General features: G+C 39.5%; 1 protein-coding gene across 1 annotated transcript; it reads left to right on the forward strand.

Moving 5' to 3' along the window:
- Positions 1 to 9,020: 9,020 nt before the first annotated feature.
- Positions 9,021 to 9,518, forward strand: LOC138900248 (uncharacterized). The gene has a single exon (XM_070186967.1). It carries the CDS (start codon positions 9,021 to 9,023, stop codon positions 9,516 to 9,518), a length of 498 nt encoding a protein of 165 aa, XP_070043068.1.
- Positions 9,519 to 13,201: the final 3,683 nt, after the last annotated feature.

Genomic DNA, 13,201 nt, shown 5'->3' on the forward strand with positions numbered 1-13,201 from the left:
CCTACTAGGTACATAGCCTATAGAACCGCTCCACTCAACCCTCGGCAAATCCGCCATCGCCAATGTCACCGTCTTAGCGTGACAATCTAGAATGGCACGTCATGGAGACAACCAATCCATACCCAATATCATATCAAAATCGACCACACTGAGCAGCAAAAGATCCACTCTGGTCTCCAGACCCCCAATGGTCACCACACATGACCGATATACGCGGTCCACAATAATTGTATCACCCACAAGAGTAGATACATGAACAGATGAAACTAAAGACTCACGAGGCATATCCAGAAAATGAGTGAAATACGAGGAAACATATGAATAAGTTGAACCAGGGTCAAATAATAAAGAGGCATCTCTGTGGCAAATTGAGACAATACCTGTAATCGCAGCGTCGGAAGCAACAGCATCTGGTCTGGCACGAAGAGCATAAAAACGGGCCTGGCCACCCCCTAATCTGCCTCCCCCTCTCGGGTGACCCCTAGCTGACTGGGCTCCACCCCTAACTGACTGGGCAGGTGGTGGAGGAACTGATGTTGATGACATAGACTGGCTCCTCTGTAGAGCGGGACCTCCCACTATGCAGGGATACTCTCTCCTCATGTGACCAAACTCTACATACCCATAGCAACACCCCGGTGCTGGTGCTGGTGCTGGTGTTGGGGATTAAAGGGAGCCTCGAGCATCGGGATAACTAGCAGAAGGACCCGGCATAGATGAACCCTAACCCGATGGAGCACGAGAAGAACTCTGCGCTGGAAGAGCACCAAGAGATCACCGACCCTACTGATAACTGTGAGAACCATGGCCAGATGATGCACCACGCTGAACTAGGTGAGCCGCCTGAGCATGTCTAAATGGACGGCCTCTACCATGCTGGAACTGACTCCAAGATGGAGTACCACTAAATCCACCCTATCCACAAGGCCTCTTGGCCTTCCTCTCAACCCTTTCCTGATCGCGAACCATCTCAATCTACCGAGCAATGTCGACAACCTCATCAAAAGTAACACCAAACACTCTCTCTCTGGTCATAAGCAATCGCAGCTGATAAGTGAGGCCATCTATAAACCTCCTGATCCTCTCCTTGTCTGTGGGAAACAACCAGATAGCATGACAGGCTAATATCGAGAATCACATCTCATACTGCATCACAGACATATCACCCTGACGAAGCTGCTCAAACTGGCTATGCAGCTCCTCTCTGCGGGACTGAGGCACGAACTTCTCCAGAAAGACAACGGAGAACTGTTGCCAAGTAAGGGGCTGCGTCGACCGACCTACTCCTCCCGTAAGCCTCCCACTAACTGAATGCAGTCCCAGACAACTAAAAGGTAGTGAACAAGACCCCATTGGTCTCCAAAATACCTGTTGTACGGAGTATCCTCTGACATCTGTCCAAGAAACCCTGTGCATCATCTCCCTCTGCACCACTGAAAGATGGAGGCTAGAGTCTCCCAAACCTCTCCAATCTACACTGCTCATCCTCAGGCATAGCATGAACCATATAGTCCTTAGCAGCTACAATCGACTGGGCTGGTGGTGCCCCCGGTGTCTGAAATCCCTGTACCCCCTGCTCTGGTGTGCGAGCAGTTAGAGTCTGAGCACCACCCCCGGCTTGAGAAGTGGCTGTTGCGGCCGGAAAAGAGACCTCCTAAAGGCTTGGAATCACAATAGGCATAGGTGGTGCCTAAGCTGGTGCATCAGCAACTGGAATCTGGTCCTGATCTGGGGCAACTAGTGGATCTGCAGGTACTGCCCCAGCTGCTATGCGGGTTGCACCTCTGCCCCTACCACGGCCTCTACCACGGCCTCGGTCTCTCGCGGCCCTGGCTGGTGGTACTGGTAGCTGGCCCTCCTGACCGGTAGTACAAGTCCTCACCATCTGTGAGAGAACGAAACAACAGATGTTTAGTTACTAAAATCAAAAGATTCGCACGACAAGAATTCAAGAATGTGGAATTTTCCTAAAGGTTGTGCAGCCTCTCAAAGATAAGTACAGACGTCTCTGTACCGATCCGCAAGGCTCTACTAAACTCGCTCATAACTCGTGAGACCTATGTAAACTAGGCTCTGATAGCAATTTCTCATGACCCAAAACCTAACCCGTCGTGATGGCGCCTATCGTGGTACTAGGCAAGCCGACCTTTCCAAAACACTTTCAAAATTTAATAAAAATGAACTTAGGCATTTAAAATAACCGAAATTTCTCATAAATACAGGGTAAAACCTAATTAAACATAAATGCAAAAAAAATAGTCCAACATCGGGGTGTCACTAAGTCATGAGGAACTAGACTCTCAATCTAAAAGACAGTGTCTACAATAGTCTGCGTCTAGATATCAATACAGAGAAAGATAGATAATAAGGAAGGAGCACAAGGTCTACTAACACCGACAGCTACCTCGTAAATCTCCGAAAGATCAACTGCGCACGAACTCAATGACCTCCACGTCCAGTCACGCCTGAATCTGCACACAAGGTGTAAGGAGTAACGTGAGTACTTCCAACTCAGTAAGTAAAAAAATTAAATAAGGAGCTGAGAAGCAGTTACGAGCTACATAAATGCAGTTCATTTCAGTAATTTCAGCAAGAAAACTAGGCATGCTTTCAATTCGGTGTTTTAAATCAAAATATTTCGAGCTTAGGTACAACAATATAAGCCGTCCGGAAAATTTCAAAACAACAACAATTAGCAACGAAGTGCAACAACAAAATAAGAGCAAGTGCAGCCTCACAGGGCTACTGTCACTCATCTATCTCAACAGCTCAATCACTCGGCTCTAAGCCTCAATACTCACAATCAAAGGTACTTGCACTCAATAGGAGTGTACAGACTCCGGAGGGGCTCTTACAGCCCAAGCGTTATATATTGCTGCAGCGTGCAGCCCGACCCAATACTGGTACGGTGTGCAGCCCGATCCATATATTGCTGCCGCATGCAACCCGATCCAAGTACTGTTGTGGCATGTAGCCCGATTCCATATATGGCGCGAAGGCTTTTTGCGGCGTGCAACTCGATCCAATATTGCTGCGGCGTGCAACCCGATCCAATATATCTCACATAGCTCTCAACCCGATACTCAGGCCCTATCTTAGTCACTAACCTCTCCAGCCCATCGCGCTCACAGAATATCATAATAACCAGCCCAAACAGGGAATACAACAAGTATCAACAAGAAATGAGATGAAACAGAGATATAACACATAATAAGACTGTGACTGAGTACAAGACAGCAATTAGCTGTCAATTCAACAAGTATACGACCGCTCTGTGTCCCAATAGTGATATCATATGGCCTAAGCATGGTTTCTAACATGAAAGGCAGTCAATTGCTCAAAGACAAGGAAAAACAAGTAATAACAATTGCTATTCGACTTTACAGTCACGGGACGAACCAAGTCACAATCCCTCAGGGTGCACACTCGCACGCCCGTCACCTAGCATGTGCATCACCTCCAAATATCACATTATACAAATTTTCGGGGTTTTATAACCTCAAAACCAGATTTAAGACTGTGACTTACCTTAATCCGAGCAAAATCCTACTCCACGATGCCTTTGCCTCTCAAATCGGCCTCCAAACATCCCGAATCTGGCCATAAGTAATACAACACAATCAATAAAGGCTAAAGGGGTCAATTCCACAAGAAAGCTACTAAAATATAGCCAAAAATCCGAAATCGGTTCAAAATCCGACAAAAGTCACAAAATATGAATACCCATCCACTCACGAGTCCAACCATACAAGAATTACTCGAATGCAACCTCAAATCACCTTCCAAAACTCGAAATTTAAGCCTAAGAAGTTTCTACCCTTTTCCCCCAAATTTACAACTCAAATCTCTAATTAGATTATTAAAATAGCAATAGATTCATGGAATATAGTCCAATCCAAGTTAGAATCACTTACCCCAACAATCTTCCGGAAGAAACCTCGAAATATTGCCTCACACCGAGCTCTCAAAGTCCCAAAATCGAAATGGGAATCAAACCCTCAAAACCCTATTTTTTTGTCTAGTTCTTCCGCACCCGCGGACCTTCAGTCTCATCTGCGACGCCGCACCTGCGGAAATTCCATCGCAGGTGCGGAATGACTAAAAGGGCTGGGTCCGCATCTCCGTGCAAGTGGTCGCGCCTGCGTGTGCGCACCTGCGAACAATAGTCCGCTTCTGCGATCCTCCCCTCCAACTCATTTTCCGCTTCTGCATAGCTTCATGCGCATCTGCGGGCTCGTAGATGCGGAAACACCCTCGCACCTGCGACCCCCGGCCATCACCTTAACTCCCGCTTCTGCGCTCCTTCCTCCGCACGTGCGAGTACGCACCTGCGGCCTCCCCACCACAGGTGCGAAACTACAAGATATCATAAGTCTTCAGAAATCTCATAAGTCTAAAAACTCAACCGTTAAGCATCCGAAACACACCCGAAGCCCCCATGACCTCAACCAAACATGCCAACAAGTCATATAACCCCATGCGAACTTAGTCGAACCTTCAAATCACTCAAAACAACAAAAAAAATACCATATTACCCTCGGATTCAAGCCTAAGAACATCTAAACTTCCAAATTTTGCGAATGGCGCCAAAACCTATCAAACCACGTCCGAATGACCTCAAATTTTACACACGCGTCAAAAATGACACCACAAACCTACTCCAACTTCCGAAAACCCATTCCAACCCCGATATCAAATTTTCCACTGCCGACCAAAATCGTCAAATTTTCAATTTTCGCCAATTCAAGCCTAATTCCACTACAGACCTCCAAATCACATTCCGGATGCGCTCCTAAGTCAAAAATCCCCTAACGGAGCTAACAAAACTATCAAAATTCAAATCTGAGATCGTTTACATATAAGTCAACATCCTGTTGACTTTTCCAACTTAAGCTTCTAATAAGGAGACTAAGTGTCTCAATTCACTCTGAAACTACTCCGGACCCGAATCAGCTAACCCTACATATCATAATATAGCTGAAAAATACAAAAAAAAAAAGAGCAGAAATGGGGAAAACGGGGCTATAATTCTTGAAACGACCGGTCGGGTCGTTACAATGACGGTTCAACATTGTGAATTAAAATTTCGGTCCATTCTCGTGATGAGACGATGTTCAGTACCAAGGATAAAGCTAGAGATGGCAAAATGGTTAAAAGAACACAGTTAACCACCCATATTATCCACCAAAAATGGGTTGAATAATGAACTTTTTAAAAATGAGTCAAATATGGATAAGAACCATATTATCCATTTAGAAAATGGATAAACAATGGGTAACCAATGGATAACTAATGAGTTTAACTTTTACATTTGTAAGCCTCAAATTGAGGGTTCCTCAAGTATGGAGACTAGAAATTCTCCCAAAAGTGTTCATATTCAAGAAGTCATGGATAATATGGTTACCCATATTATCTGTCGGTTAACCTATTTTTTATCCGTATTAAATATGGATCGGGTCGGATAATTTATCCATTTTTTCATTAACCGTTTTCGACCCGAACCATATCCAACCCGACCCGCCCGTTTGCCACTCCTAGATAAAGCATTAAGGCTTTTTAATGGCTTCTAAATTTGATACGGGGTATATCAAATAGTGTACCTACGGGATGACATGCTTAGGAATCACATATGTAAGTGTGAAGTGTTAGCCGCTTCAAGGAGAATTTTGTAAGGCCAGTTCTGTACGCACTTATGAAACCAGGCGGTTTTCATGGCTGAAACGAACACAACAATAAGAACCAAAGATGATTATGGGTTGATTGTGTGACTTATGGTTTTCTAGGTATACACCAAAGTTCGACGGTTCAAAGATATCAAATCTACCGATTGACCGAGTATATCCGACATAAGTTCACTATGGAAAGTTCAAAGGGAAACCTACTTATCCAGATGCAATTAATCCTTGCTTGCGAATCACACAGTTTTTCATGCATATTTCCGTGATATATCCATTCCCCATTCATGTGGGGGATTGTTGGGTTTTAAGCTTAGTTTAGCTTAAAAGAGGGTGAATGGGAAATGGAGGGAAAAATAAAATTTTGATTTCCCCTCCTTGACAAAGGGACATTGTCCCATATTGGAGGAGAAAAAGACTTTTGATGGGTATATATACAATTGCTCTTCTTCTAACTCTTAACGAGTTAAGAAGAAGACAAACCTCGCGCCGTCGTCGTCGCTCGCTCGGCTCGGCTTCGGCTTCGGATTTGGTCAATTGATTGATTAATTTTTTGGACGAAATTTATTTGTTAATATTAAGATTAACGTGATATTATTTTAATCCAAATTAGTCGTTTTAATAACGATAAATTAATTTTCCTCCGCGTATTGATTTCCCGTTTTATTTTGCTTAAATAGCCATTTACGTAATAGTCATTTTACGTGAACAGTCATAACAGACATTCTGAAGAGTTGCACCTCTTTTTTTAAACTCAACATATTGGCTATAAATATCAGACCATTCCCTCAGATTTTCCTTACGAAAAATTCGAAATTCTGCTCTTCCTTTCTGCATTGTTTTCTTACGAAACAAACAACGCAACTGTGATTTGCTATCGCCATTTGTGTTCGTTGAAACACTGGGTTTGAAGTACCGCTACACCAGTGTGTAATCCATTCTATCCTGGGAGAAAATAATCCACAATTTCGAGTACTAGTAGGGGATTAAGTTCTTTAAGAAAATAATGTGAATTCAGTTAGCTTGGATTAAATTCTCTTTCTTCTACATTTCTATTTATACATTATTTTTCCTTCTCCAGAATTATTTTACAAATACAGTATTCTAACAGCTGTAACCATGCGTTCAGTCCCCCATGTACTCCTCTACTTAAGTTCTAACGAAAGGCTTCTTATTAGAAAAAAAAAAGTTTTAGTGAATTCAATTACAAGCCTTTAATTTTTCCTTTGAACGGATTATTAAAAATATCCAAAAATAAGCCACGTAAGGAAACACTAATCAAGTTTTCAATCATTAAAGATTGAAAAAACTTTATTTCGAGGTAAACAAATCTTCATATTTTTGTTGTGAAGATTAATAATTAGTGCATATTGGTGTATCAAGACTAATTCATTGGTTCATCCGTTTTGTTTAAGGGAATCTTGTAATCTTGTAAATTTCTTAATTTTCTAGTCAAATCAATTAGTGCACGTGTGAAATCTCACTAAAAAGGCACTTTTCATTTTATTCAACGTGCCATGAGAGTACAATACTTTTCCTTCTTCTTCTTCTCCTTTTTTTCTCCTTTTTCCGTTTCTGTTTTCTCCTTTGGTAAAATGGTGCTCCACAAAGACAGATTTCGGATTTGATGTTTATGGATTCTCACCGTAATCTCAAATTAATATATAATAATAAATGAGTTCACAATCAAATATATATATATATATATATATATATATATATATATATATAGTGGATCTTTTAATAGAATTATAGAATCTACTCAAAAATTACTGAGGTCTGAGAACCATATACAATGCTCTAATATATTATACGTGTTCTAATATATTATACGTGTTCGAATCTTGAGTTTTCTTTACAGTGAGGGGTTCACTCTCGTTGTTTCTTAATAAGTCTTTAGTAAGTGTGTAACTCTTAAATGCATATAGCCAGTGGCGAAAGCAGTTCTTAGGCAACGAGTTTATTCAAACTCAGGATTTTCAACGTAGAGCATATAAAATAGACAGGCATCCGATAAAAAGAAATAAATATATATATATATATATATATATATATATATATATATATATATGTGTGTGTATAGGTAAAGTCACTAAAACTTCAACAATTATAAGCTCTGAACTCATAATTATTTTAAGATTATAATATTAAATAAATTAGTCAATTTCTTATCACAAAAAAGTAACCTCCTATATGCTGGGATTGAAGGTCGGTGAATGGGAAATAGAGGGAAGAAATGTGAAGAGAAAATGAGCTCCCTTATGCTTTGAAAAGAGCAATTGTCCCTAATTGGTGGTGGAAAAAAAAAGAGAATGTGCTTATATTGAGAAAGCACTTCCGTTGGTATTAAATGGATTGGAAAGAAAGTAAGCCTTGCGCAGTCGTTGTTGTCGCTCGCTCGGCTCGGCTTCGGATTTGGTCAAAGATTAATTGATTAATATTTTTGAACAAAATTTCTTTCAACTATTTAATTAAATATCGAAAAGTCAACCAGGAATAACCCAGGACCCGCGCGCGACGCGACCCTGTCCGTTTCTTTCCTAGATTATTTTTTTAAATTCTTTTCCAAGAATATTTTGAATGTTTCCACTTGTTACAACAGCCATGACTGATTCTGAAAGGTTGCAAACTTTTCAGAAACAGTACCAGAAAATAGCTATAAATATGCCTTGGTCCCAGAATCTTTCCTTAAGAAATATTATGAACTTCTTCTCCTTCTTCAGCACAATTAAAATTTCAGTGTGATTTACAGCCATTAAGTGGTTCGTTATTCACCAGCGTTTTTGGTACCAATACTCTGGTGAGTAAAATCGTTCTATCCTGGGAGGATAATATTCAAACACTTCGGGTACTTGAGGGTAATAATTTCCTTAAGGACACACTGTGCAATCAGTGGGCTCTATTTCATTCCGAAAATTATTTTCTGATTCCCGTTTTTGACAATCTCAAGTTTTTGCCTTATTTCTTTTGTTCTTGTTTTTGTTTTATGTTACAGAAATTTACTGTTTCGTAATATTATATTATAGAAATACAACTTTGACTAGCAATCTTAAGAAAATTATATTATATTGTAATTTGTATTTTATTTTCGAGATTAAAACCTTTGTGGTTTTCTACTCCTTCTGAAATTTTCTATTTCTGATTTGAAGATATAAAATCTTTATCGGAGTATTAAAATTCATAAACGATATGAAGTATATAAGAACTTCATCATTTTCTTGTGAAACGGTATATAAAAACTTTGGTTTTTGTTTAATTAAATGTACCGTTTATTATTAATTATAATATTATTTACTGTTCTATTTTCTGCCATTAATTGAACTCTTTTGTTGTTGACAATAAGAAATGATAATTGAAAATGGAAATCCTTCTGCGGGTGCGGCAACGACGATAGCCTCGTCAAGCCAAACTGCTGTGCCACTGGCTGAAAAATCGGGGAAATTTTCTAGAGCTAACTTCAAAGGATGGCAGAAAAGGGTGTTCTTTTGGCTTACCACGCTTGGTATGAAGAAATTCACTAGTGAAGACCGTCTAGCTCTTACCGCCGACATGCCAGACCACGAGAAGTTTATGATTTTTAAGGCGTGGAAACAAATAGATTTTCTTTGCAAATGCTACTTTCTAAGTGCTTTAGAGGATGACTTGTACAATGTATACAGTGCTATGAATACTTCAAAAGAATTATGGGATGCACTTGAGAAGAAGTACAAGACTGAAGATGCGTGCTTGAAAATATTTGTGGTTGCCACATTTCTAAACTATAAAATGATAGACAGCAAAACTGTTGGAACCCAAGTTCAAGAGGTTCAACTTATTTTTCACGATCTTATTGCTAACTTTTAAATGCGGAAAATATAATAATTAATTTAAGAGAAAACCCCACACATACTAATATAAATACACTTCCAAAACCTGGTGTCACTGAGTACATGAGTATCTATACATTACAAGTCTGGAAAACCCGGTCTATAATAATCCGAGACCAAATATAATAAACAAAGGGATAGGGAAGGAGAGACAAGGTCTGCGAAACATAGCAGCTACCTCTGAATCTCCGAAAAATCAACTATGTGAAAGAATCAACACCCATTGTGTTTGGGATCACCTGGATCTGCACACGAAGTGCAGGGTGTAGTATGAGTACAACCAACTCAGCAAGTAACAATAATAAATAAGGAATTGAAAGTAGTGACGAGCTTCTCAGCTAAGTCCAAATAAAGTACTTTCCAACATAAAAGGGCAAACATGCTCTCAAGTTCAACATTTAAGATTTCATTGAAATTTCATAACAAGTTTGACCGAAACCGAAAATAATATTTTTTTGAAATTTTCAAAATAATGATATATGACAACTAAAATGCAGAAAAAAATGAAATCAATGCATCCTCTCAGAGTAGCAGTCACTCAGTCCACCCATTCACTCCAACCTCATAGTCACTCTTTCCTCACAGTCACTCTTTCCTCACAGTCACTCATCATTCGGCACTCGCACTCAGTAGGTACCTGCAATCACTGGGGGGTGTACAGACTCCGGAGGGGCTCCTTCAGCCCAAGCGTTATATCAAGCCAATCATGGCATAAATAAATAAAACATGTTATGGTATGCAGCCTGATCCATAAATATCCTCACAATTAGGCCCTCGGCCTCACTCAGTCATTAACCTCTCCAGTCTCTCGGGCTCTCAGAAATCATGATAATCAACCCAAAATTGATAATATGAGGTTTCAATAAATAGCAACAGAGACTGAGATATGATATGAAATGAATAACATGACTGAGTGTGAAATTACAATTTGAACATATAATTCAACCACAAAAATGACCCTAGTGGGTACCAATAATAACAACATATGTCTAAGCATGATTTTTAATACGAGTCTCAGCTCAATTTTCCCTAACACGTAGAGAATGTACGGATATCGACGGATAATTCAACTACACAGTTCCATGGAATTTGACCAAGTCACAATTCCTATGGAGCACGCTCACATACCCATCGCCTAGCATGTGCGTCACCTCAAAACCAATCACATAACACATGATTCAGGGTTTCATACCCTCAGGACCAAATTTAAAACTGTTACTTACCTCAAACCGTGTAATTTCTTATTCCGCTATGCCTTTTCCTCGTGAATTGGCCTCCAAATGCCTAGAATCTAGCCACAAATAATTCGATTCAGTCAATAAATATTGTAGGATTACTTCCATATGAAAATACAAATTTTCCATAAAAATTCAAAATTCATCCAAAATTTGCCCATGGGGCCTACGTCTTGGAACCCGATAAAAGTTACAAAATATGAACGTCCATCCAACCACGAGTCCAACCATATAAATTTCACCAAAATCTGATATCAATTCGACCCTCAAATCTTTAATTAAAGTCTTCAACAAGCCCAATTCACCCATACATATCCCTTTTATCCTTAATAGATTTCATCCTTGGTCTTTAAGCCCCAATCTAGGTTATATGATTCAATAGTTAATTATTATTAAGCTATTGAAGTACTAGAATCACCAATCATCCTAACAAGATTCAAAAATTCACTATTCATCTTCTTCTCCATTCAAGAATCCTAACTCACAATACCCATTTCAAGGACTAGCATAATTCTTCAACCAATTGGTACTTTCTACTTCACAATACATTCTAAATACTTAATCCATAGTTGTATTTAAGTGTAGGATGGAGAATTTACCTCTTGTAGCTCAAACCCTAACTTGAACACTTTTGAATGATTCTTGAAGATTAGAGAAATTCCTTTGAATTTGAGTCCATGTAGATGTTAATACTACCATTAACTAGTATTTATCTATTATACAAATATCATAAAACTCACCTTTGATGTGTATTTGGATTGAGGATGCTCCACTTTCTCTCTAGAACCCAAAACATAACCAAAAATGTTATGTTTTTCTCTCCCTGAACCTACCCTGTTTTTATAGGAAATGAGCTGCGTAGGCTGGCTGCGTAGCCTACACAGATTGGCTACACAACTTAACCCTCCCATTCACTTCCATACTGATTTTGCCTACGCAATGGTGCGTAGGCTACGCAATACTCGCGTAGCTATTCTGTCACTCTTTAGTAAAAATGTCATAACATCTTGTAGAAATCTCCAAATGACAAACAGTTTGATGCATTGGAAACTAGACTCAAAGTGCTTTAATTTGATAGGTTATACACCGTAAAACGCTTCACATCGTGAGAGTTATGCTCGTTCGAAGTTAGATCTTGTGCAAACGCACTTGAAACTTTATCCCATCATATAATTTTCAACTTGACTTAGCCTTAGGGCTCTTCTTAGACCCTAAACCATTTTTAATGCACCTTATACATATATTATCATGATCAATTAATAGCATTCAAATTACCAGTCTTGCTCATACCCGAATTGATATAGTTAGCACCCGCCAATCTTTTTAATGGTCTTAAAACACTTAGAATGTTTTTTCGGGGTGTTACAATATGCCAACTCCCTGATAACAGAGAATTGGTTGTTTTGCGGCCGCAACCTATTTTCTATTGTCTGCACAATTGTCTAGCGGCCGCACATTGAATCACAAATAGCACCCTTCTCTGAAGACAGGAAAAGAACTATTTTGAGGCCGCAATGGAAATTCTGCGGTCCGCACAATTTTTCTTGTGGCCGCAGACTCATGCTTATTTAAAATTACCTAGAATCAACTTCTGAGGACTGCACATTTGCTTGTGCGGCCGCATATTCCAACAATTACGAACAGTTCGACAATTTTATCTAGGGCTTGCAATGTTTTGCACAAATTTTGACATGAAAATCTATTAACTCATTCCCCTAGAGTATTTATTAGTTTACCCACTACAGATTTAACCCCACAAGTATGTACAACTAGATTCAACAGACAAATGGCCTAAAATTAATTAAAATGCTATGAATCAAACTAAAAATTGAAAAATCTACTAAGTAATTGAAGCATACCAGATATGAATGAATGCAAGAAATGAGCGATCAACAGTTGCTAGGCGTGTGGGCCGATGATTTAAGAAGAAATTTCAAATTTGTGCAAGTTTTTGTGCTTAGAGAGGAAAAAGGGGAACAATGCCCTAGCCTCTCCATTTATACTTGTCGATTTTCCCAAAGGAAGGAGAAGTGAGTGCGACCGAAAAAATTTCAATTGCGGACCGCACTCTGTTATCTCGTAAGCTTACACACCATTTGGTCTGCGGTTTGCATATTTTTATGTGTGACCGCATATTTTGTGTTGTGGCCGCAGATCGGCGATTTTTTTGATAGGCCAACTTCAGAGAGCTAACATTTTCCATCTTCAATTTGTGAGGTCCGCAATATAATTGTGAGATCACAGAGCACCTTCTGCTGCAACAACCATAATTGTGCGGTCCGCAATTCTTTCAACACTTAATCAAATTTCTGTCCAGAATTCCTCTAAAGCACACTCATCCCTGCAACATACTTCAAATCAAGTTAGCACAAAAATGACTCCTAACTACAAAAGAAACAAAGAAAAGAAAAAGAATTATGCGTTG

This window comes from Nicotiana tomentosiformis, chromosome 10 (genome assembly GCF_000390325.3).
Source record: "Nicotiana tomentosiformis chromosome 10, ASM39032v3, whole genome shotgun sequence".
Classification (NCBI taxonomy): Eukaryota; Viridiplantae; Streptophyta; class Magnoliopsida; order Solanales; family Solanaceae; genus Nicotiana; species Nicotiana tomentosiformis.

What these genes read in the sequence shown, in the direction of transcription:
- LOC138900248 (XM_070186967.1), top strand. Translation starts at nt 9,021, where the DNA reads ATGATAATTGAAAATGGAAATCCTTCTGCGGGTGCGGCAACGACGATA.